This window comes from Misgurnus anguillicaudatus, chromosome 11 (assembly GCF_027580225.2).
Source record: "Misgurnus anguillicaudatus chromosome 11, ASM2758022v2, whole genome shotgun sequence".
NCBI lineage: Eukaryota > Metazoa > Chordata > Actinopteri > Cypriniformes > Cobitidae > Misgurnus > Misgurnus anguillicaudatus.
The window spans coordinates 2,685,322-2,709,527 of NC_073347.2; the positions used below are offsets into that span (position 1 = coordinate 2,685,322).

A 24,206-nucleotide genomic window follows, 5' to 3' on the forward strand; every position below is an offset into this window, starting at 1 on the left:
AATAGCTGGTAAAAATCTGGAAAAAAAGTCTAACCAAAGCTCGGGTTCAGGAGGTTAATTTAGGCTTCATGTTATCTGACCAATGATAAGAGATTGTTGCATAAAGTTGGTTTGGGGCAGACAAAATTTGTTTGGTAGTGGAAACATTTTTAAAGATCTTTTCCTCTCATCTCATACAGTATTTTGTCCACCACCATGACCCTTTAGTCTCTGTGGTGGTTCTTCATCAGTCAACATGTCAAATGTTCTTTAATGTGTTTGGGAATTAATATTAAGTAGTGTTTAGTGAATTTAACCCTGCAGTAAACCCAGCAATATGTAACTCTGCTGATGCTTCAACTGCTGTAAGGGATGAGGAATTATTAGCTAACTTAATGTCTGTTTTTGCCAGTGTTTAACTATTTGATACGTGTGAAGGATTTTGAGCAATGAAAAAAATTTTGTATGTATCATGCATTAAAATATATGACCTTTGATGCTTTTTGATGATTTAAAAAAAATCTCCATACAATCTGAGCATGTCTGTGTTTTACTCTCGACTAATACTCTTTTCTTTTAACATTACTGGTAATTAACATAGCGCCATCTAGTGGTTGTTAATGAATAACACAATAGGTCTAAATATATTAATACAAAATAGCATCTATACATACTGTAAAATACATTTTAAAAAGTAGTAATAAGCATTAAGACATATTAAAGAGATTTTATTCATATATATATATATCTACAATTAAAAAGTCCAAATGTTGTAAATAGTTTTAATTAAACAACACAGGGGACATAAATATATATATATATATATATATATATATATATATATATATATATATATATATATATATATATATATATATAAAACTCATCACAGTTGAACCGTAAACAGAACAAAGTCATTAAACTCCATGACAACCATACTGTAGAACTTATCGTTGTCATAGAGACATTATGACATCACAATCGGTGCCTATAAAACGCTCAGCCAGATGAAACTGGTATCATTTGACTGATCTGAACGCTTGCCTTTGGTTGACTCCGAACGCTACTGTACAGATTATCAAGTGAATTTGCAGACTTTCAAATAGTTCGCAACTTTAAACTGCTTGACGCACTGTGTACGGACAGACAGTTTACTTAGATTTCAACCCTCTGTGAACCGAGTCTAAGCACAGTTAAGTCTGCAGTTATCTTTTCACATCATGTTTCGTCCTGTAACACCATTGTCCGACAAGGACATGGAAGGAGCAGATGTTGAAAATATGGATCTGCCGAATGCTGTGCCGAACTTTGACTATGTCCCTGATTTCGGACTTTCGTCACAAGTCGGGCGCGCTGCCGGTTTAAATCCATTTGAAGGAGGAGAGGAGGAGGAGGAGATGGTGGATGTTTATCCAACACATGAGGCGAAACGCCAAAAAGGTAAGATGCGAGTTAAAGCAAAAAGTCTGAATTTCATGCTGATAAGTTTACATAAAGTTATTGTGTTGTTAATGCACGTGTACATGTAGAAACACCAGGTGGTGCTCGTGTACTTGATATTTTACCCGCCGTTTTTCTTGACCGGCAGAATACGCAAACAAATTTTAGCTCCATTAATTTAACAAAAAGCGACCAAAATTAATAAAAAATCCTCACAATTTAAGATAAGAATTACGGCGTATGAGGTCTTGTTTTTTAATATCCCTCACGATAATTAACTATGGTTTTATGTGGTAAAAGTGTAGTAACCATGTTTATTGGTGTATTGAGTACTATTAGCAAAACCAGGGTTATTTTGTGGTAACAATGGTTTTAATAAAGTACCGTTAACCATGTTTTGTTGGATGTAAATGTTTCACTTTCGTAAGGGATGTATAACATAATAAATAGGTAGCAGTGCATACTGTTGTTATCCAGACTGTTTTGTTCATTTACTGAAGCCAATGTTGTGTACTATTTTTATTTTTGCTTGCTTGTTTTCTCATGATCACAACTTGATTTCTCGTTATCTCAAGTTAACAAAAGTTGTATTTTTTGTGATGTGATGAAAGCTCTTGGGTTCTTAATATGTATGTACATGAACGGGTTGTATTGTTTGAAGACAGCAGAGGTATATTTTGGTAAATTAGGGGATGAACAAATTAGGTTTTACTTAGACCAGGGATTCGTTTAAGATGAAATCGATTCGTCAGTATGTAGTTGACAATTTGATAGTGGTGAATTTAGGGACCGTCTCTAAAGTTACTCTTTAATATACACGTTTCTACTTTATACAGCATTTAAATGGAATAACTTTTAGTCAACAAACAGTCACAAACCCAACTGTGTTCATATGGTTGTCGGCTATTATGTACACTTTTACTTATATAGTTATTAATATAATTGTTAATTACTATTAAAGATAGAATCGTGTACATTATTACTTTGAAGATGGTCCCTAAATTCACACACATTATGGGGTGGTTTCCCAGGAAGAGATATCTTAAACCAGGACTAGGCCTTAATTTATTTAGAAAATATAACTAGTTTTAACAAACATGCGTTACTAAAAACATTACTTGTGTGCATTTTGAGGCAAAACAAAGGGCACTGATGTATTTTAAGATATGTCAGTGCAAGTTCCTTTCAGTTTGGACAGCTCTTATTTATATATCTTATACGTTTTAATGTAATTATTAGCTACACGTATGCATCAGCAGTTCACTTTAAAATACACTAAATATTATGGACAGGAAATTACATTATGACATTTGGATTGTCAGGATAACAACTTTTTGTTATCTCGAGATCCCCAGAAAATAAAGTCATGATCACGAGAAAACAAGCAAGCAAAAATAATATTAATGCATGTTCTCTGTCGGCTTCAATACAATTTAGACAAAAAGAAAAATTATAATTTCAAATGAAGGCATTACTTTATTGAATTATTTTGTACAGTTGAATAAATAATAGATTAAAATAAGTGACAAGTTTTAGACACATATTGATCACTTCAGTTAAAGCATTCATTTCATAACATTATTTATTGAATTGCAGTGTTGGGATGGAGATGTGATGATGGTGGAATGGATTTTGTCCTACCAAGTGCGGTCCCTGACATTGTCCCGAACAACGGACATTTGTTAGACAGACGCGCCGGGAGTTCACATCCACGAGGAGGAGTAAAGGAGTTTACTCCTGCATTTGAGGAGGCGAACAGCCCCACAGGTCAGATGGAAATTTTGTGTTCTTGACAATCTTTAAATCTGTACCATGTTTGTTCCTCAATAGTTTTGTTGGCCCTTGCAGATACTGATATCTTACTACATTAATGTCAGTAAAATAAAGCATCTTACAATAAGATATTAAGTTTAGACCATTTTTCTAGTGTGTTTTAAACTCTTATTTTAACAGCATTATTAATGCAATAATCATTGCTGTATTTTTAGGAATTTGTTATAAAGAATTAGATACTCAATTACATATACATATTTAATCAAATAGTATCTGGGTGGACAGTTTGTTAAATGTGTTTATTAAGTATTATTACTGACCACGGTTCTTTGTCATTCTCTTTTGTCATAATGAATTTTCTAATAGTTTATCATTTGTTTTTGTTTTTCTTTTTTGGTGTAGAAAAATGTGAGAATAAATTATTGAAATCATTAAAGAAGGGATGGAATATTGTAAGGCGCCCATTCCTTCATAATGATAAAGTGGAAACACTGATTCCTTCAGAGGTTTGTTACATCATTACATTTACTACAACTATCTGTCCATTTATAGACATGTTTCCATCCAGGTTTTGTTATCGACCAAGTGAATATGCGTAAAAAAGGTTTTCTATTCAAATGGTGCTAAAATGGTGTCCGTGGTGATATCACGAATGATGAAAGCGACATTAGTTTGGGTGTATCACAAAAAATCTGATCTTGAGCAAATTATCTACCTAATTTCTCTAATGCTCTTACAATAAAAGCTTAGCCAGGTCGAGTCTGATGTTTGTGGTCTTGGTAATTTAAAATAAATGTGCTTTCACCAAAGGGACCCGAATATGAGGAGAAAAAATGTAATATTTAGGAGAATAAACATGAATCATTTTATGGATAAGTGATTGACATTTCAGCACTTCATGAAGTAAGTTCAGTGCAGATTGCGTACCCTCTGTGTATATGGAGGATCGACTCTGCAAATCAAAACAGAAAGTCTCAGGCTGCAATAAGAGCGCCTATTGTTTGCTGTTATGCCCTTCAGAGGTTGCGCGTGATGAAGATCTATCATGTGACATCACATTTATTGCGTTAAAGCTATTTTTTTATATATATGTATTTTGAGGTATTGACATTGCGTTTATGCGCTTAAGCATTTTTTTGCTAAAAAGCCTTGGATGGAAACATTTATCTGTCTGTCTGTCCATCTGTCTGTCTGACCCACCTCTGGTCTTCTCCACAGCTTAATGCACATTCAGCTAATCCTAATGTAAAGGATGATGCTGGTCTGGCGAGCTCTGAATTAAACAATAAGATCAAACCGGAAAAACAACGAATGGCATTCTTTGACTGTCTCTGGAGGGGCAAGGTGGAGTCAGTGCCGACTCCCCTGCTTAAAGCGGATCCAGCTATCCCTGATGTTAGGGAAGTTGTTGATCTTGCATCACAGTCAAAGACCTACGTTGGTCCGAAGAAGCAGAAAGAAAAGGCTTCAAAGAGCCGCAAATCTAACCTCCAGGGAGAAAAAGTGACTGTTGTGCCAACTCAACAGCCCAAGGCTATTTCAGATATTCCTGTTGGCATGGATGTTCCTGCTCTGGCCGGCCCCCAATCAAAACCAAAGATTCGTCCGGATAAATGCATGACATTGACGCAACGCTTCTTTGGATGCTTCCGGAGGGGCAAAGTGGAGTCGATGCCGACTTCACAGATTGAGGCCGATCCAGCTATCCCTGATGCCAGGGAAGTTGTTGATCTGGCAGATTCTCAATCGAAGAGTGTTGGCTTAAAGAAACAAAAACAAAAGGCTTCAAAGAGCCGCTCATTTCACAACCCTTGGAGTAAAAAAGGGAAGAGTAAAGTGAAAAAAGATGCCGATCCAGCTATTCCTGATGCCATGGATGGTGCGGATCTGGCCAGTTTTGGTGGCATCGCTGCAGCCAATGCCAGGCTACAGACGTTAGGTGCCATTCCAGAGAATATTGGGTTAAAAGGTGGTGGAAATCCTGACCCAAATAAAGCAAAAAATCCTGGGTCAAAAGATGTTGGAAGTCCTGAGGCAAAAGGTTGTAAAAATCCCAGGCCAAAAGCTCTTAAAGCTCTAGAAAATCCCAGACATCCCTTGCCAGAAGATTTTGAGGATCCTATCCCAGCGAGATTTAAAACTCGCAGACGAAAATTTGTTGGAAAACCCGCAATAGGTTGGATTCGTAACCCAACTAAATTTAAAATTACCCCACCAAAAGTCCTTGAAAATCCCAGAGATCCCTCGCCAGAAGATGATAAAGTTGTCAGGCCAAAAGTTATAGATGTTGTTCAACAAGCTTTTGAACCGCCAAGCGAGAAGAAACGAGTTAATCGCTCATTGCTTAGAGGTGAGTGTACTGACTTCATTACTCCTACTTTGCAACAATGTGTGAAATGGTTTCTTCATCATATTCTTCTGTACCTGGAAATGTATGCTGTACCTTTCATCTGTGAGTATATGAGTGTTAACATGTACTGTCACCTCATCATTTTCTGTGTGTTTTTCAGAGCCCTTTGATTCTGAATATCAACTTTTGTATCAAGTGCTTGGGGAAGGGTGCGGTGGCAGAGTGTACAAAGGGATCCGTATATCGGATGACACTCCGGTAATGCACTCGTATTTATATCAAACACAATGTTTGCTGAAATTTGTATGTCCACTTGATCTAAACCATGTTTTAAAGTTTGTAGATTCTTAAACCTTAAAGTTATGTGTGCAGTGTCAGGTGAGCCGCTTCAGTCAGCTCAAGAGAAATTAACTTTTGTTGTTTTTCTCTTTACAGGTTGCCATCAAGCAAATAAACAAACGAAAGAATGAACGCACTATTCAGATTGTAAGTTGTCATAAAATTTTATGAATTGAACTAAACAGAAAATAGACAGTATAGCGATTACGCACCAATACAAGATGTTTTATCTAATTGTAATTTGTTGACCATTTTTTGTCCAGCCTGGATACCCCAAACCACTTATAACAGAAGTGGCGCTGATGCTTAAGTTAGGAGAAGCGCCCTCATGCCCCAATGTCATACAGATGTATGACTGGTACGAGACTAAACACTTTTACACGCTCATGTTGGAGTACCCACTGCACAGCGTATCCTTGTTGCATTTTGTTCTTCGTGAAGAAAATCTTAGAGAAAGTACAGCAAGACATCTCATGCGTCAGGCAGTACTGGCAGTACAACATTGTCTGGATAATGGAGTTTTCCACACCGACCTCCATCTCGAAAACTTCTTGGTGCAGCAATCAACAATGACCCTGAAGTTAATTGACTTTGGGTTTGGACATTATCTGACGCATGATGATGTCTGTGATACCGATGACTTTACGGGTGAGCTGCATTTTTTTATATAGCGGAGTATTGAAAACTGTTGTTTCTTTTACAAAATGACTCAACACGATGTTTTGTGTACAGGAGCTCCATGTTGCACCCCGCCTGAGATCTACAAGGCTCAGAAATTCCACGCCGTGCCAGCAAACGTCTGGGCCTTAGGTTCTGTGCTGTACTTCATGGTGCTTGGAGATTACCCCTATGATTTAAAGAACTTTCATTTCGGGACAACTGAGAAGGATTTATCAAAGGGTGAGTGAAAATGACTGATCAACATGCACACACAAAGTCTCTGATCAAATCCACAATAAATATTATTATCAGAGGATACGGTCTGTCTGGCAAGATGTTAGATTTTATTGTGTTTAGCTAAACAGTCATTTAGTGGCTCGCTGATGTATTACATCACTGTGCCATCATCTTAACCTGAGGTACTGTCTGTCAGTGACCAGGGTAGGGCTGGGTATCATTTAAAATCTTTCGATCCGGTGCCAATTTCAATACCTCCGTTTCGATACCGGTTCCTAACGATACTTTTTCCCAAAACCATATGTTTTCAAATCCATTTAAACATTAACAAAAATACATTAAACACAAAACTTTTATTTTTCACCTTATTTAAAACAAATTCTGGTAACACTTCTCATTCAGGGAAACATTATTAATAAAACTGGTTGTGCTTTTGGATAGGGGTGTGCCAGCAGACACACTTATCTGTTTTTGTTTTATGAAAATAAGGAAACAAAAATAAAGAAATTAAGAATATAACTAACACTGCTTTATTTTATGAAATGAAAATGGTCTTTAGCTTGAACTAGCAGAATTTAAATAAGTGGGTTCATTTTGCTGCAACTTTGACAAAAAGTAAAAAGTTTTACTGGGAAGATTTTTATGCATGTTTGTTTGTTTTTGTTAACAAAGAACTGTAATACTCAACTTCATAATTATCAAAATATTAAATAGCCTACATTTGGGATTTTTAAAATGAGTAGCAAATGCGTTAAATTGAATTTTAGTTTGTTTTAAATAACAAGCCAGGCTTGTAAGCAGTGTTGGGCTGCTTAACTTTAAACCATAGACTGAAAAAAATAGGTTAAAACGCATCGTCCATTTTGGGAGACGAGGGCATGAAGTCTTGTGATGCGGAGAGACAGGCGCGAGTATTTCATAAGCATTAAGAGACACAGGCTGCGCGCGTGCTTTAAATTGAGACCCCTCGTCACTTTAGGAGAAACGCCGTTTTGGTTGACTTTCACGGAGACAGCACGGCAATACTTGCGCTCACTGAATTGGTTACACTGTCACAAAGCCTTTCTGTACATTTCTCATATTGTATCCTTTTTACACGTGTGTTGGGTGACTGTGAGTATCTTCCGAAATCTTCCCCGTCACGTGGTGGTGGACAGCCAATCGCCGGCGCTTTAGATCCTTACACGTAAGTACAGGCTCACACAGACACAGCCGCTTGGCTTTTGAAACCGAAATTTGGCACTGAAAGATAAATCATTTTCGATACTCATAGTATTGCAGTTTTTTGTTCGATACCATAAAAGTATCGACGTTCGATACCCAGCCCTAAACCAGGGTCCCTTTAGATGATAGACAGACAGACAGACTTTTTTGCAGTATTATTAAATGACAACAAAAGCGTCTCTTTATGCCGTGATCATTATTGCCATTTGTGTGTCATGATGACTAATCAGCTCTCTCCTAAATCTTGTACAGAAATCTATGATCTGTTAAGATGGTGCCTGGCCAAGAATCCAAGTGATCGTCCGACGCTCAAGGAGATCTTAGATCATGACTGGTTTAAAACTGAGTCTGACGAAGAAGAGCTACTCGTATACAAAATGAGGTAACAGACCTTTTCAAGAAGGAAACTGCATTTTGCAGATTACATGCTTTTTATTTTGTGTAGTTAGTTGTATAGTAAGATTGTTTACTTTTAAATGTACATTTTCTACAGGGCACTATCCACACAAAAATGAAAAGGATGAAGCTGAATGACTGAAGGAGAGGGAAATGATTGGAGATGCTGTTTTCATCATCCTGAGACGTATGGAGTTTAAAGGAGGTATGAATGAATGCTTTTTTAACTATAATCGCATAATCTCGTGCGTAATCAAAGTTTACTGTTAAGGGAGGGTCTTGCTTGTATTTTGTGAACGTGAGCGTCTCTTTTATCATAAATGGTTTTGACGTGTGTGCAGCAGGCACTTATTTTGACAAAACACTTGATGCACATGGATCACATGACGCAACAAACAAATATTTTAAAAACGCAAGCAACTCACATGACACTCCAAACACTTATTTTAAATTAGCGTCCCTCGGATGAACAGTTACGAGCCGCCACTGATATTGTGGCTTTAAGGTTCTAGATATACTATAAATATAATGACTAAAAATTAAATGTTGACATTTTCTTTCTTTCTCATCTTCAGGTTGTATTTCAGACTTCATGAACACAGACCGCTGACTGAACATCTGATGCAGATCCCGTCTCATCCTTGAACACATAAAAAAAATGTTTTAATTCTTAATGTTTTTGTATTTTAAAGTTGTAAAATAAAGTATCTAATATATAGTAAGTTCTCTATATAATCAGCTATGTCTGGCTCTCTAGGGTTTTTTTTCTCCTAGGAGTTTAGGGAGTCAGGTTTATTAATGTAAAGCTGCTTTGAAATAATTAAACAATTGTGAAAAGTGCTACAGTATATAAATAAAATTGAATTGAATATGGAAGACTTTTCTTTAGCAGATGATTTAATTTGCTTTTTTAATTTTTTATTTGAACAAAATGATTAACTTGGCTTAATTATGTACATGTTTTTCATATGCAATATCAAACCCTTGATCTTGGTATAAAATACTGGGAGTTAACGTAGTAAATCCAATCAGACACAATGTTAAACCTGATGCTGTTTTAACCCAAATAAGTAAGTACACTTGAACTAAACCTTAAAATATACCCTTCATTACTCTGTGTTTTAGTTTAATTTGCATGATTTCTCTCAATCAAGACATTTTGATTAACTTATTTTATTTAAATCTGTGGTAATCTTATGTAAACTGCTACTCTGCAGCTATTTCTGTTATCGCTGTTGGCTATTATTTTTGTTGTAAATGTAGCAGGATTAGGTGAGCTGTGATTGACAGCTGGTATCGCCTATCAGAGAGTGGCAGTCCCCTTTTAAGCGGTGATTGGCTGCTGCTCTGAATGCGTCATGTCCGACTTCCCCCCTGGGGGTTTGCAACGTTAGCGGCAGGTGAGTTCTTGCTAACACGCTATGGTTAGCAGTTTTAATGTGTTTGTCATTTAAAAGTAATGTTGTGTTGGTTTTAGTGTGTTGTCTGTCGTGCTGGTGCCCTTGTGCTGTCCGTTGTGTACGTGATGGTGTACCCTCAGTTGGCTTAGGGTTTTCCTGCTGTTGGTTAACCTGTGCCTCAAAACAGTAAATAGTCTGGGGTGATGCCACTTTTCGGTAAGTGTCTAGCACGAAGTCTTAATGTTTGAGTTGTGTGTAGTTTTAATATTATATTTGTTTACTGTAGGAGTCTCCCTTTCGTTCTGTGCCGTGTCTCCCGTTGCGCTGTGTCTTTGCTTCTCGCATTACGGTGTTGCACCGTTGCTAACAACGTCATTAGCTGCACTGCTACACGTGGGACTGTACCTTGTCTGGTTCTGCTGAGCGGCTAGAACTAACGCTCCACTTTTAATGTGACCATCACAGAGCCGTGGTGTGCTCTGTGTGAGAACGAGTACCTCTCCATTGGCTGTTTTTAATGCATCATCATCATTGTGTTTCTTTTTGTTTATTTTCCCTTATTGGTGACGAACAACCCCTGTGTCTGTGAAAATTCGCTCAGATGACCCAATGATGCTAGTACATAGGATTGTTCATGTAGTTGGTTCCTGAGAACTGTGTTCTGCCTATAATTGACTCCTTGTTAATGGTACATGTTTATATTGTATACTTGCTTCCTGTTACATACAGGTGGTTTGGACTGGTATAATTAATTTAACTAATTATCAAATTATTTGTTTATTTTCTTTTACTGTCTGTGGTGGTCGTCGGCCTGGTGAAATAAGGCTGATCGTCACCATTTTTGTTTTGAGTGAATAAATTATTTATATCATTTTGGTTTGTTGCAGGAGCTGGGGTCCCACGGGTGATGGAGCTTTTCCGGTGGTGGTGCTTCCTCCTCAGGGCGTGCTGTGTAACACTTGACGTGTGTGGTTGTGTAGTCTGAGTGCACAGTGGGGTGTGTGTGTGTGCCTTTTGTAAAACACGAGTCGTGATAAAGTAATTTCTCCTGTTGGGAACCTCAGCCCTGCTGGTTTGTATGTTTTGTTTTGTTTCTATTAATTTCTCATTTTGAGATTTGATTGTGGTGATTGTGCATTTTGAAGTGGAGTGACTGACGTATGTTGGGAGTGCTCATTTTAAAGGATTTTGTCTAAATAAAATGTATTTTTGTACTATACCCATGTCTCTTGCTCACTCTATTTAAAGAGGAACGAACTTGTGTGCCTTTCCACCCTTTTTGGGTGTAAGGAATATTTCCCTGGGTGTAAGTCCCGGGGTGGCGTAGTCGGAATTTTATGTAAAATCGCTGCTTTCGTCATGAAGCTATCCCCCAAGCCCCTCGTCATGCCACATAAAGTTAAGAGCTGATTAAAAGTACATTACTTTACGAAATACATGTAATATATATTTATGATAATATAATTGCAATTGGCCTTAAATGAATCTAGAATGAACTTAAGCTAAAGCCACAGAAATGATTGAAGTGCTTGAAACACCTGCTGGGGAAAACATAAAAGCAACAAGATCTCACTCCAAACATTTTGCACTTCTTAAAGCCATTAAGTCAAAGTGTATTCTGTTTTTTTAGGGCAAACAGATCATTATTAAGACTTTTACCCTCTTTTAATTATGCACATGTTTGTCATTAAATCTGTCTATAAATAAAAACTAGGCAAAATTGTAGCGTTATCAGTCAGTGTGATAAATGTTTATTGAACTTATAATAGTAAAAACCGACCAAGACACTGCTCATTTGTGATCAACTCCCCCTATAGTGCTAAACAGAGGCGATTCTAGGGTTAGAGCTTTAGGGGTGCTGAGCACCCAATGAGCTCCGCTGCCACCACCCGCTCTTTTTTCCTACAGAAACCAATAATATGTATATTGTAAAATAGCTTTCATTTTAACATTGGTTCAACTAACTCCAAAATAAATATTTTTTGGAGACCTTTCAGGCATGAAAATGGGTCAGGGGTGAAAAAGATGAGAAGAATATTACCCCTCTAGGGTCCGGGAGCATGCTCCCCCTTAGAATTTTTTTAAAATTACATATTTTAAAGCATCAATCTGGTGAGTTTTCAGATGCATTTTTTGCCAACCTTTTTATTTCTAATTAATGGTGAGCTAGCACATTTTTGCCATTAATGCCATATTAAAGTCTCAGGACAAAAGGTGGGCTACACCAGCAGTGTGGGTATGGCTTTATGTGAATATACAGTGTATTGTTTGCCTTTGTCGAAATGACAAATCTCCTAATTTATAACTTTTATGCCTACAACATATGGTAGGTTTATTAATAGTTTGTTAATTTGCAGCTTTTCTTTTAACAGTCCTTTAATTGAACCATTACCTTTACTATATGTCTAAAACAAAACACTTGTGACTCCTGCACTAAGGATTAAAGACGTTATCACCTTCATATTAGTCTACATGTGACAAACTAAAAAATATTTATTGTCTAGTTTGATAGTCAGACAGTTAGTGATTTCACACATAACATACCGGTACTGGTGGCATACAGTGATATGTAGTTTGTTTTCACTCTGTTCCAAATGCCATGTTTTCATGACGACTAACCAGAAAAGACGCCCGTGATGTCATGTTTACATGACTCCCGATTGTTAAAATAAGTCTCAAATTAACGATAAATCATACAATAAACTTTAACAACGGAGACACACGTATGCAACTACCCACTGAGACGCACTGCATGCGTCTTGCGGAAGAACATTGTAACCGGCGCTACTTCTCTCCGTTTAAGTCTATGGACGAGTCACCCAGGTACTGTGCTACTCCGCAGCGCGCGGGTACCCGCCGGACTTAAATAATCCGAAAATAAACACTTATTATACGTGTACCAGGGTGATTCATTATAAGACAAAAACACGACTTGAAAGATTGATACGTGATGTACTCGCTCATTATAAACATAACGTAAACATTTTGTAAGATTTGAACAAAAAAGTTGCATCACAACACTATCTGATTCTCACTCTGCGTGTGTTTCACGCTGAATGACGGACGGGCTAAGCGATACAGGTACAGAGAAGTAGAAGAGGATGACACCATTTGCTAAGCGGGGAGGTTTTCATTTTCTACCTTATTATATATTTTAAACCACAAACTACGGAGTATGTTTTGGACATTATTTAACCTGGTCAGAGACGAACAAACATTTTTGAATAATTAAATTTCTTGCCCCAAGTTTTAGGGGTGCTGAGCTCCTTTTTAGGGGTGCTGAAGCACCCCTAAAAAGGGGCTAGCCTCGCCCATGGTGCTAAACCATCGTATTTTCGAAACAGTTGTCACAAAAATGAAGTCTTCAGACTGGATTTGGCGTCTTATTATCATTCTTTGTTATTATAATAATTACTGACAACTGTCTATTAACAGTGTTTTTATCCCTCTTTGATTAAATGTCTTCACCTCTCTGACTTTGTGCCCAATGCCTTTTCTTACAAAAAGATACATTTCAATGAGCTTTTCAATTTGAAATCATTCCTAAAACCAGGGACGTGCACAGGTGGGTTGCTCAGGTTGCCCGGGCAACTGCCCATATGCCCTTCTCGACTCAAGTTGCGCTTCCGAGGTGGAAACATGTTTACTTTTACTTCGTTTACATTGTGCAGCGTTCCTCTGTTACTGTATTTTTATTAATTACGAAATTTATATTTTATTTTTAAATTGCTGTCTCGTGTTTCTGAGGCATTCGCGAATTGATGACTCGTTTGAGTCGATTCCTTACAAAGTGCTGCAAATAAATGAGTCTTTTGAATCGATTCTTTACAAAGCAAATGGGCAAAAGTTTTGAATTGGTTCACGAATCAGTTTGAATGAATTGTTCAGATCGCTGCTAAAACTGAATCGTCTGATGCTGTTTTACTCGTAGCCTATAGAAACACGCAGAATATAAACAGTTTTGGGTGACTTGGATATGAATTTACCAATCTTTTAACTAAAAGCAAAACTTCACACATGTACCCGCCATCCCAGGTGAAAAAGAAATATATTTAAAGAGTATTTTTGGGACATACTTAATTTAAAAGCTACTATACTAAATGCATATTAAATGTATTATATTGAACCCACTTCAAATATATGAAATGCATTTCAAGATATATTTAAAGTCAATTTTAATCTATTTGCATTATATTTAAATTGTGTTAAATTGGAACAACTTCAAATATATTTAGTGCAATTTAAGTGTACTTCTTTAAAATTCATTTGAAATGCACTTCTCATACACTTAAAAATACAGTTAGAATACATTTAAAGCTTAATTTAACTGTGCTTTAAGAACACTTTAATAGTACTTCAGTATATTAGAAATATACTAGCATTACATTAATAGAAATGTATTAGGATTACACTACTATTCTATTATATAGCTGTTTTTAATATTTAAAATGTTACATTAAAATCATTAAATATTAAGACACATACACGGATTTTGAATACAGAACAATGTAATATACTTCATATTGTGTTGTGTACATTACAAAAATATCTAAAGTAAATTTTAATCCAGCAAGCACAGAGACATTAATAATCTTTTGACCAAAGAGAAACAATATAAAACAAATATCAGAGAAATGCAATTACAGAGCTACTTTACAGAGCTATCAAATTGTACAATGTTAACATTAAATGTATTAATGAAAAGTACACTATGAATATGCAATCACTGAATAGGCATAAGCAATGATTATATTATAATCATAATGTAATTCTCTGCTTAAAAAGTTACTGAAAAAAAATGTTTAAGTGCAATTTAAAGGCGGAGTGCACAATGTTTGAAAAACGCTTTGGAAAAGGAAATTGGGCCGACTACCAAAACACACTTGTGGCCAACCAGTAGTAAGGGGCGTGTCTACTAACCGACATCCTTGCCGGGTTGCGTATGTGTGTGGTGGCTCTATCAAAAGAAGGTCCAGATTCTAGTGGGGTAGAGACATGTTTGTTTAGGTAATTTCAAATGTTAACATTGGCTTTCAATAATGGTGCACTCCGCCTTTAACCAACTTAAGATAAACCTGTTAAAAGCTGAACCAAAACACAAAACAGTTTAGATGTCACATGTTTAAGTGGAGGGTCACTTCTTCTTGCAATTCAGACACCGTAATTGAAGACTGCTTTATCACACGGTCTGTGAAAAGGAAACAGAATATACCAATTAACCAATAATGAATGAACATTTGGCTATCCATGTTTAAAATAAATTGGCATAGATATGCATGTATGGAAGTTTTGTTAACTTCTCAGTTTACCTTTTAAAGTTTTGACTGTGTCCTCATCAACCGTGTCAGTTTTATCTGTCACAAGTGGGAATGAAGATAGGATTAGAACAGGCTCATGATATAAAGCAGGGGTCGGCAAGTAACTTTGGCCGCGGGCCAATATTTTTTTTAGCCAGTAGATGGTGGGCCAACTGCTGTTGGCACACTTGCGTCTTATTTTTAATTAGCCTAGTATAGGCTATCTGATCTTTTGTCAAGAAACATTGTCTTTATTTCCTATTTAAAAGACGGCATTGAAAAATTTTAAAAGCATGGTTATGAGTCTGTGAATCATTTGTTCAATCGTTTTTTTCAAATTAAAAACAAAAATGAAAAAATTAACCACCACGGTTTTCTGATTGTGTGCTCAGATCAAAAAATTAATTACTGGATTAGACAATTTTTTTATTTAACACCTTTATAGGCATAATATATCAATGAAATCATTTTAAATAGTACTATAGTGGTAACATATTACAGGCATTTATGCTCTCATGAAAGACTTACAGTCCGACTTTTGAACTGTATTCCTTTTTTATTAATATTTATCCGGGACACACACATACACACCTAAGGTTTAAGGAGGTCTCCGCTGGACAGTTTTTTTGTCCAGCTCTGACAAGGTTCTATTCAGTAAACCACTTAAAATACACTCTCTGTTCACCCCCTTTATTTCCCGACCTGACGGGTCCGCAAAACTTAACGTTAGATCTCGTTTCCAGAATCTCACATTCAAATGTCTCTAACGAAAAGAGAGAGATAAAGTAGCCTATAACAATTATAAATGTTATACAAAAATTGTGTTCGTGCCAATATAAATTATATTTTAACATTGTATTGTCAACAGAGAAAAAATGTCAGAAAAAATAATGAAATATAAATAATAAATTAAATAGGACAAAGCCTCTTACTCAAATTTCTAACCAACATAAACCGAAACCATAGTTGGTTGCAGAATTGCTGTTCAAACTAATTGCTGAAAATCCTCCTTTTCCAAATTTATAACGTTTTAAACAGAGGCAAAGATTAAAGAACTATGCATTAGGAAAAATTAATAATGGCTTTATTTTAATAGACATGTAAAACCATATTTTGGCGGATTACTTTCATTTTTTTAACGAATTTACCTGCCCATTTAGTCTTTATAATTAACGGTAAACGAACTTGACTTCCTGTTCTCGGAGGCAGGTCGAACCAATTAGGTCGGGCTTGAGCCCCAAGTTCAACAGAACAGGGCCAGGTTTCCCAAAAGCATCGTACGGCTAAGTAGATCGTAAAAACGATCGTGTGAATCATCTTAGAATTACGGGCTGTTTCCCAAAACCTTCCCAAGTTCCCTTCGTAACTTAAGTTGCAGTTGAAAATCATCGTAGATCTACGAGTGCTCTGGAGTAATCGTTCATTCATAAGTACATAGTAAGACAACAGAGTTACAAGGTCACCAACAGGACAACCAGCATATTGCACTCCTGCAATGACGATAATGTAATGTTTTAAATGTTTATTTATTTATTGGGTTCTTCTTTGTTTCTTTTATATTAAATATATAATATAATATATTTAAAATTCAAATGAGAAATCAAATTTAAATGACTCAACATAAATTAATAAAGAAGGAAAACGTATTTTGTACAAGTTGGTATAAGTTTTTTGTATTTTGGTACAAGTTGGTATAGCAAATTGATAAATGGTTCATACCGATTGCTGCTATAATTCATCTAAACATTGTTTTGAAGGGAAATGGCATCTAATTAAAGAAACCAAATAAATATTTACGGTACAATGCAATAATCCATAATAATAAATAAACATAGATAATAAACAACAAATAATAATAATAATAATAATCTAAACTATAATAGAAACGCAGAAGGCATTTCGCAGTGGGACGAGACCTAACTAAATACAAAAAATTATATTTAATAAATTATTAAAACACTTTAAAAGTCATTGAACAATAATGAAAATATATTATTAAAAATATTAGTGCACATCGGCTGAAAATCATTAGCCTAAACAAGCTTCTGCTACAAATTCGATTCATTCTATTGGTGACATTTCAGCACTTGACAAATGGATAGCGACTCGTAAGTAGCACTTAAAACCCAGCTGCGAGCGATCGTTTCACGTGCATCTTTGGGAAACGCACGTAAATGAACAACGAATGTTTGTTAAGTAGCTCGTAGAAAGCGCTCTTAAAGGGGTCATAGCGTGAAAATCAGACTTTTTCCATTTTTATGTGCTATAATTGGGACCCCAGTGCTTCTATCAACGTAGAAAATGTAATCAAGATTAGCCCAGTAACTTTGTTTGGGTAAGCCATTTTCTGCAAGCATGTGAAAAATTAGGTCGTTCAGAATTTGCCTGTTTTGTGAGGTAGGTAGTAAGGCGAATTACAATAATACCGCCCCCTTTATCTGCAATATCCAACCACAGCACTGCCATAGTGCAGAGAGAAAGAGAGAAAGTAAAAAGTACTTGACAGCACAATTGAGTTTCAATTACAACAAACCACCATCATTGTGATCAGTGTTTGCACTTCATCCGCTCATTTGCATTTTAAACGACACACCCAAAAACGGCTCACTTTTGCTCAGACCTACAAATTATCAATTTTTACATGCTATAATAAATTAGCTGTGGAGTATTTTGAGCTAAAACTTCACATACACACTCTGGGGACAGCAAAGATTTATTTTACATCTTAAAAATATGTCATAATATGACCCCTTTAAGTGCTAAGTTCAATCGTTATCGGGAAACCCAGCCCAGAACAGTAGATTCCTTTGACATTTACGTTAAAAGTGTATCAGTTAAAATATTACTGCAGTAAAAGAGTTTATTTCTAAAAGCCTGCAATTACTTTTCAGTAATTTGCGATGTCACGGAGTTTAACGTCTTCACGTCTGACGCATTGACATGATTTACGAGGTAAATTCACAAATGATTCATGAAGTTATACCTCTGCAATTATTTGATCGATTGTGTTTTAGAAGTATGCTCAAACTCTAATGACAGCTATGAGGCTGTTTACACTTGGCATTAACATGTGTTTTCGTCGATCGGATCACAAGTGGACGACGTTAATGCCAGGTGTAAACGGTGTTCAAAACGTTTTGAGCTCGTCCACTTTCGACCACTTTCAACCACATCCAGAGGTGGTCGAAACCACTTTCGATCGGATCGCTTTGGAGTTGCGGAACGCACATGTGGTTGCTTTCGAACAGCCACACGCGACCGCCTTCTCTCCGCCCATTTATCTAATCTGAGGTATAGGGCTTGGGCGTCGTGACGTCATTACTTGTCGTGGCGGCCATGTTGGTTGCCTCCTTTACTGCTGCGCTCCATGCTGCGCTCCATGCTGCGCTCTGTTTATAGACATACTTTCTCTCAATTGTGTGTCTTAATTTAATTAATTTGTCGTTATTTTTTCAACCATGGTAAACCGTTGCTGTATTAATAATAAAGTAACACATTAAAAGTAATTTACATTCAAAATGACAGATTACAGAAAACTTCATTATGTTTTATTCAATATCGGAAACCAAACATTAACCTCAACCCCTCAGTAATGTGTATACATGACATATAAATGACATTTATATATACGACAGTGAAGTATAACATCTGAATATTAATTTATATAGCTTAAGTCAACATTGAACATAAGGGAACTGTCCCGGTTTACTCGCCCAAAATACGGGAAAATTTCAACATTCATCTTTCTGTTGCTATCCCTCTGCTGACAGCAAAAACTGCTGCATTAACTAAGCTAGTTGTGAAGCTAGGTCATACGTGACTTTGCTTACAGATTGGCGTGAAATCGTGCTCTCACAACAACCACGCTGTTATCTTAAAAGGCTCTTTATTAACTCTTTTTTCATATGGATCCTAACCGTTAATAGTTCCGATTTTGTCCACATACCGGTGCCTGCTTCCCTGTTTAACGTATCCCAGTAAATTCCACATCCTTTTCCGGATTTTAACATCTTTTTTCTTTCTTTTAATTTTCCCAACTCCGCCGCTTCTCCTCGTTCAACTTGCTGTATGTTTACATTCGCGAGGCCACCAACATGGCCGCGACGTCCCAGAATGCAACGCGGCGCCCAAGCCCTATTAAACACAAGTTTTACGTCTTTTTTGACTTCTGCCGTGAACATTCGGTGAACAGCGCTATTTTTAGCCTTTCATTGATAAAACTAAGCGGCTGATCTCCGTAGTTTCGTTTTGAAAGCGTGTGAAAGTTGCGTGATCCTATTTCATCAATTGCGCTGAAAATTCAAAGAAAGCTCTAACATATACATGTACAAAACACTGTGCAGCATGTTTACTTGCTAAACAAGCAGCGAACTCCGACAAAATATTAGTTTGCGTCCATATAAACTCATAATTACTCCCGCTCATGTTTAAATGACAGCAGAGAGACTCGCCCACCGTCTCACAGACCACCCCCTCATAGTATTCAGCACAGAAGCGGTCGAAAGTGGACAAAAGAGACGGATTTAAATACCAGGTGTAAACGTAATGTGTCTCTCTCGTCCACTTATGATTCGATCGATGAAAACACATCTTAATACCAAGTGTAAACAGCCCCTATGATCGCGGATGCGCTGGTAGAGAAAGAGAACGAGAAAGAGCGGCCCGTATACGCATTTTTTTCAGGACATTCTTGCAAGCCGGTGGCAACTTGTCCACGACCCGGTGGTTGGGGACCTCTGGGCTAGAGGAAGAGTTTTGTGCAGCATTTAGTGCAAATATTTTTGATCAGGTTATACATATTATTTATTAGTGTGTTATACGCGAATAAATAATAATAAAAAAAGGTTCAAAAGTCGGACTGTAAGCGAATGAGACATACAGGAAAGCATGGTTGCTATTCAAACCCTTATTAAAACCCTTATTAAAATGTAATCTGTTAGTAGGCTACCTGATCTGTTTAAATTTATTTCATTGGTATATGTCTGCTAAGGTGTTCTATAAAAATTTGTCCGAACCCGTTTTCATTATTTTTTTATTTTTGATCTGAGCGCACATTCAGAAAACGAATCGTTTTATTTTAGTTCAGGAAATAAATAATAGAAAACAAGTCGTTTTTTTTCTTGTTGGTTTTGATTTGAAAAAAACGAATGAAGGAATGATACACGGGGCCATTTTTGTAAACTGGTATTGTAAAATAAAAAAGTATGATTAAAAAAAAATAAAAAAACGGACTTCAAATTAATCCGGTGGGCCAGAAAATATTCCTGCCTGTTGCCGACCCCTGAAGCAACCTGTGTGTATTACAGGATGTGTTTTACATTGATAATTGTGTTTTATTTGAACCTAGATCATTTTCCATTGTTTGTCTATTGTGGTCTTGCAAACGTAAGGTTCACCTCTGTTTAAGGAGATTTAAGGAAATCAGAAATGATGCCAAACAGGGCTCCAGACTGCCATCAAATGGTGGCATTTTGCCACCTAAATTTGAGAGTGTGCCACTGAATTTTACATCCAGTCGCACATGTGCGACCAGCAAATTTGACCTTTTTTTGTGATATGACACTGAATTTGAAACAGCACATTGTACTTTCTGAATCTATAATTAAAGTATTTATTAGTAATACAGTGAAAATTAGTAGACATGTGAATATTTGGTTAGCATGTTGATTTACCGTGTGTGCCCCTAAATTTTCTGGTTGCGCCCCTAAAATTTTCAGTTGGGGGCCACTGTGCTCCTAGTAAAAAAAGTTAGTCTGGAGCCCTGCCAAATGGTATATGCAAGGATGACTAGGCCAAGTCCCTTACAGCTTTACAATAAAAAAAAACAGTTTTTTTTACAATAAAAAAAACGGGTTTTTACTTGAATAACTCAAAAGGACAGAAATTAGCCACCTGTAATGGATGTGTTGCAAACGTTTTTCTTCCGAATCACTCCACATTTTTCCCGATTCAAAACTGTCAATAGCAGTTGATCTGAAAAACAACAGGCAGGTAAATGATGATTAATGATTTGTTTTCTTTTTAAGAATTACTTACCTTGAGTACAATATATTTAAAGGTATAGCGGAAGATTTTCCCGAATTATTTAAAAGAACCGCCCCTCGATTTTTTTTTTAAAATGCGCACGCAACACTCTCCCCTCCTCCCGAGAGGGAACACCTGTTAAACGCGTGCACGAGACAGAGACAGAGAGAGAGCATGCAGGAGCTCAGTTCTTCTCTTCGTGACTTGTGCCAGGGCTAGCATCGCTAATCATAGCTACATCAACACTCTAAAAAAATAATCCGTAAAAAAACGGATAATGTCCTGGCAGAAAATTACCGGCACTTTTTCCGTTATGTTTACAGACACTTCCGTTTTTTCAACAACTGAACATTCTGTAGATTTATAGAACACTGTCCGTAGATTTACAGAACATTTTCCGTAACCTTTAGGGGCACTTCAATCTGCCTATGAAACGCAACAATGGTGACAATCAACAACAAAGCTTCATGCCGCAATGCATGCTGGGTACCAGGATTGTAGAAAACTCTCTTAACATTTACTCTCACCATTGTTGAGATTTGTATCCAAAGTGTTGATGTCTCTAAAGCAAAAACCACAGCTGACACATTTGCAGCCATCTTATTCAAGACGATGTGTTTTTAGATCAGCATAGAGCGTCTCTTTTATACATTTCAGTTCTTTATTCTTTTTTTATCATTTCATATTTAAATGTTAGGCAGCATAACATAAAAACAACTAAGCTTATATGACATTATAGACAATTCTCCTTCCTAAAGCAACAAACTGAAACAAGTTGTAATTGCTACAAGCAAAAACACTATTGCAATGCTAAAAGAGCAGAGTCAGATCTGTGAAGGTCAAGGGACAAAAGCCTAACTAAAGGGAACACTAATCACCATAGTGGTGACTTCAAAGGAATCTAAAACAAACACAAACTGGAGATTTAATGTGATAAATGTTGTGGTGAGTGTCCATTTGACTTACACGTCGCGTAGAAAGAAGATTTGTCTACTAAATCACATGTGTCACTGCTGTAATAGTTGAGCATTTGTATCTTGTTCTGACAGCATTTGTTTGGAAGTTAAACATCATCCATGTTAGAAAATAACTCTGCAAGCAAGTTGTAATTTTAGGTTTCAAACAGAGATGGTGATAGAGAGGCAAAAGTGAAAGATTGCAGCAGGAGTTATTGCACCCATAATGCAACATGTTATTAAAAAAAACGGATAAATGCCTGTAAAACATAAATACGGAAAATTCCTTCATATTTACACAGTACTTTGTCCGTTTTTTTACGGATTTTTTTTTAGAGTGAACTTTTACTAGCAGTGATTTTAAATGGATTTCTCCAAATAGCATGACAAAATGTACCTTTCCAGTAGAAACTTTGCGTGCGAAGCCCAACCTGTCCTTTTAGCTCTCCCATAAACATTCTGGTCTTGTTTCTTTCTTTATAGTCCTTTCTCTTCTTGTCATACAATTCGTAGACACTTTTTCTCCTGCGAACCTCAGACATTTTGAAAAAAAACATAGCGAGGAACGCGAGCTTCAATGAATGGTTGAAACCGTAGCACAACACACATACATGTGAAAGTGCGCATGTGCAGCAAGCGAACCTAGAGGCGAGCACGTACGACGGTTATACGTCAACATCTAATCAGAATGATTGACATCTGGGATGACCAATAATCTTGATGATCCACCCGGAAAACGAAAATCTTCCGCTATACCTTTAAGACAATATAATATAATCAATCCCAGCCTCTGCAGTTTTACAATCTCTCATAAAAGTATCCCTTCTTACAATGTCATTTTTGTGTCCATATGTAATTAGAAATACATTTAAAAATAAACAAAAACACAATAAGGTTGTCAAGATTGAACTGCTATACATTAGCCATTGATCATTACTGGAGTTATAATAACCATATGGTCATATCATGGTATTTTCAGGTAAGACAGCTCAAACATTCATTTTAAACTAACCTTAGCATTGCAAGAGAAACAACAGAAAAACTTATTCAAATATCAACAACAAACTTACCACCAAGAATAAGTATTTCTATGGGCTGTATCTTCATTTGTTCCTGTCTACTTGGCTCTGGTTAGTCATACTTATGTCGCTGTGCTAAAAAAATGAAAGGTTTGAATGATTTCTGAAATGCTTAAGAGAAATGCTTAGTCACACAATAACGACGTTCCAATTACCAGACGTGACACCGACATAACGTTACATAAGGAAGCTGGGTTAAAATAAGGACAACTGTAATGTTTTACTTATTCAATATTTAATTAAATAAAGAAATGCGAAAATCTGTCATCACTTACCCTGTTGTCTCGTTCATCTCCAAACAAAAAGCGAAATACTTTTTCCCTCGACGTCAGATCCACTAAAACTGCTCACATTTTAAATCGAATTGTTTAATCTTAGTCCTCTGGTGAAATATGATCACCGATTAATTAAATAAATACGTTTAATGCAGAGTCGCCATCTAATTTAACAGTTTATACGTTTAATGCAAGCGACCGCATGCACCTCGTGAACTGAACTGAACAACAACAGCTTTCAAATAGCACCGTGACGTGTACTATGACAACAACCAATCAGGTTTAGTCACGTGTGTCACGTGTGTCACTTGTGTTGTTTGAAAATAAACACCATAAACACTAGCAAACGTAAGATTTTAAGCAAATCTTTGAAAAATTTTTTTATTATGCAATCGGAATGATATAATGTTGAAATGCTTGAGGAAAGTTCAATGTTAGCTTATTACAATTAATGAATCATGTTTTATCCAAATATACTAAAACTTTACTAGAAGTACATTTGTGTTTAGCATATTTCTTAAAAGTGTAATTATGCATATATTTATTACCAGCATACTTCTATTAAACTTAATATAAATACATTAAAAATATTCTTAAGTTTAACATATTTCTTAAAAATGTAATAAAGCATATATTTATTACCAATGTACTTCTAGTACACTTAATACAAAAACATTAACAATATTCTTAAGTTTAGCATATTTATTTAAAATGTAATAAAGTATATATTTATTACCAATGTACTTCTAGTACACTTAATACAAAAACATTAACAAT

At 36.2% G+C, this 24,206-nt stretch overlaps 1 protein-coding gene and 2 long non-coding RNA genes across 4 annotated transcripts in view; all 3 read left to right on the plus strand.

Moving 5' to 3' along the window:
• Positions 1-24,206, plus strand: part of LOC141368757 (uncharacterized) — a 69,917-nt gene that overhangs the window by 29,905 nt on the left and 15,806 nt on the right. The window lies entirely within an intron of this gene.
• On the plus strand, positions 1,713-9,142 carry LOC141368750 (uncharacterized). The gene is made up of 9 exons (XM_073872848.1): positions 1,713-3,186; positions 3,595-5,542; positions 5,703-5,800; positions 5,978-6,028; positions 6,145-6,529; positions 6,614-6,781; positions 8,255-8,384; positions 8,496-8,603; positions 8,974-9,142. Exons 2-8 carry the CDS (start codon positions 4,504-4,506, stop codon positions 8,515-8,517), a joined length of 1,893 nt encoding a protein of 630 aa, XP_073728949.1. The 5' UTR covers positions 1,713-3,186; positions 3,595-4,503; the 3' UTR covers positions 8,518-8,603; positions 8,974-9,142.
• Positions 9,650-11,017, plus strand: LOC129454202 (uncharacterized). 2 transcript variants are annotated; one of them, XR_012371991.1, is made up of 3 exons: positions 9,650-9,798; positions 9,876-10,014; positions 10,085-11,017. It is a non-coding gene; the product is annotated as an uncharacterized lncRNA (long non-coding RNA). The 2 variants fall into 2 exon arrangements; XR_012371990.1 differs by having other exon boundaries at positions 10,686-11,017.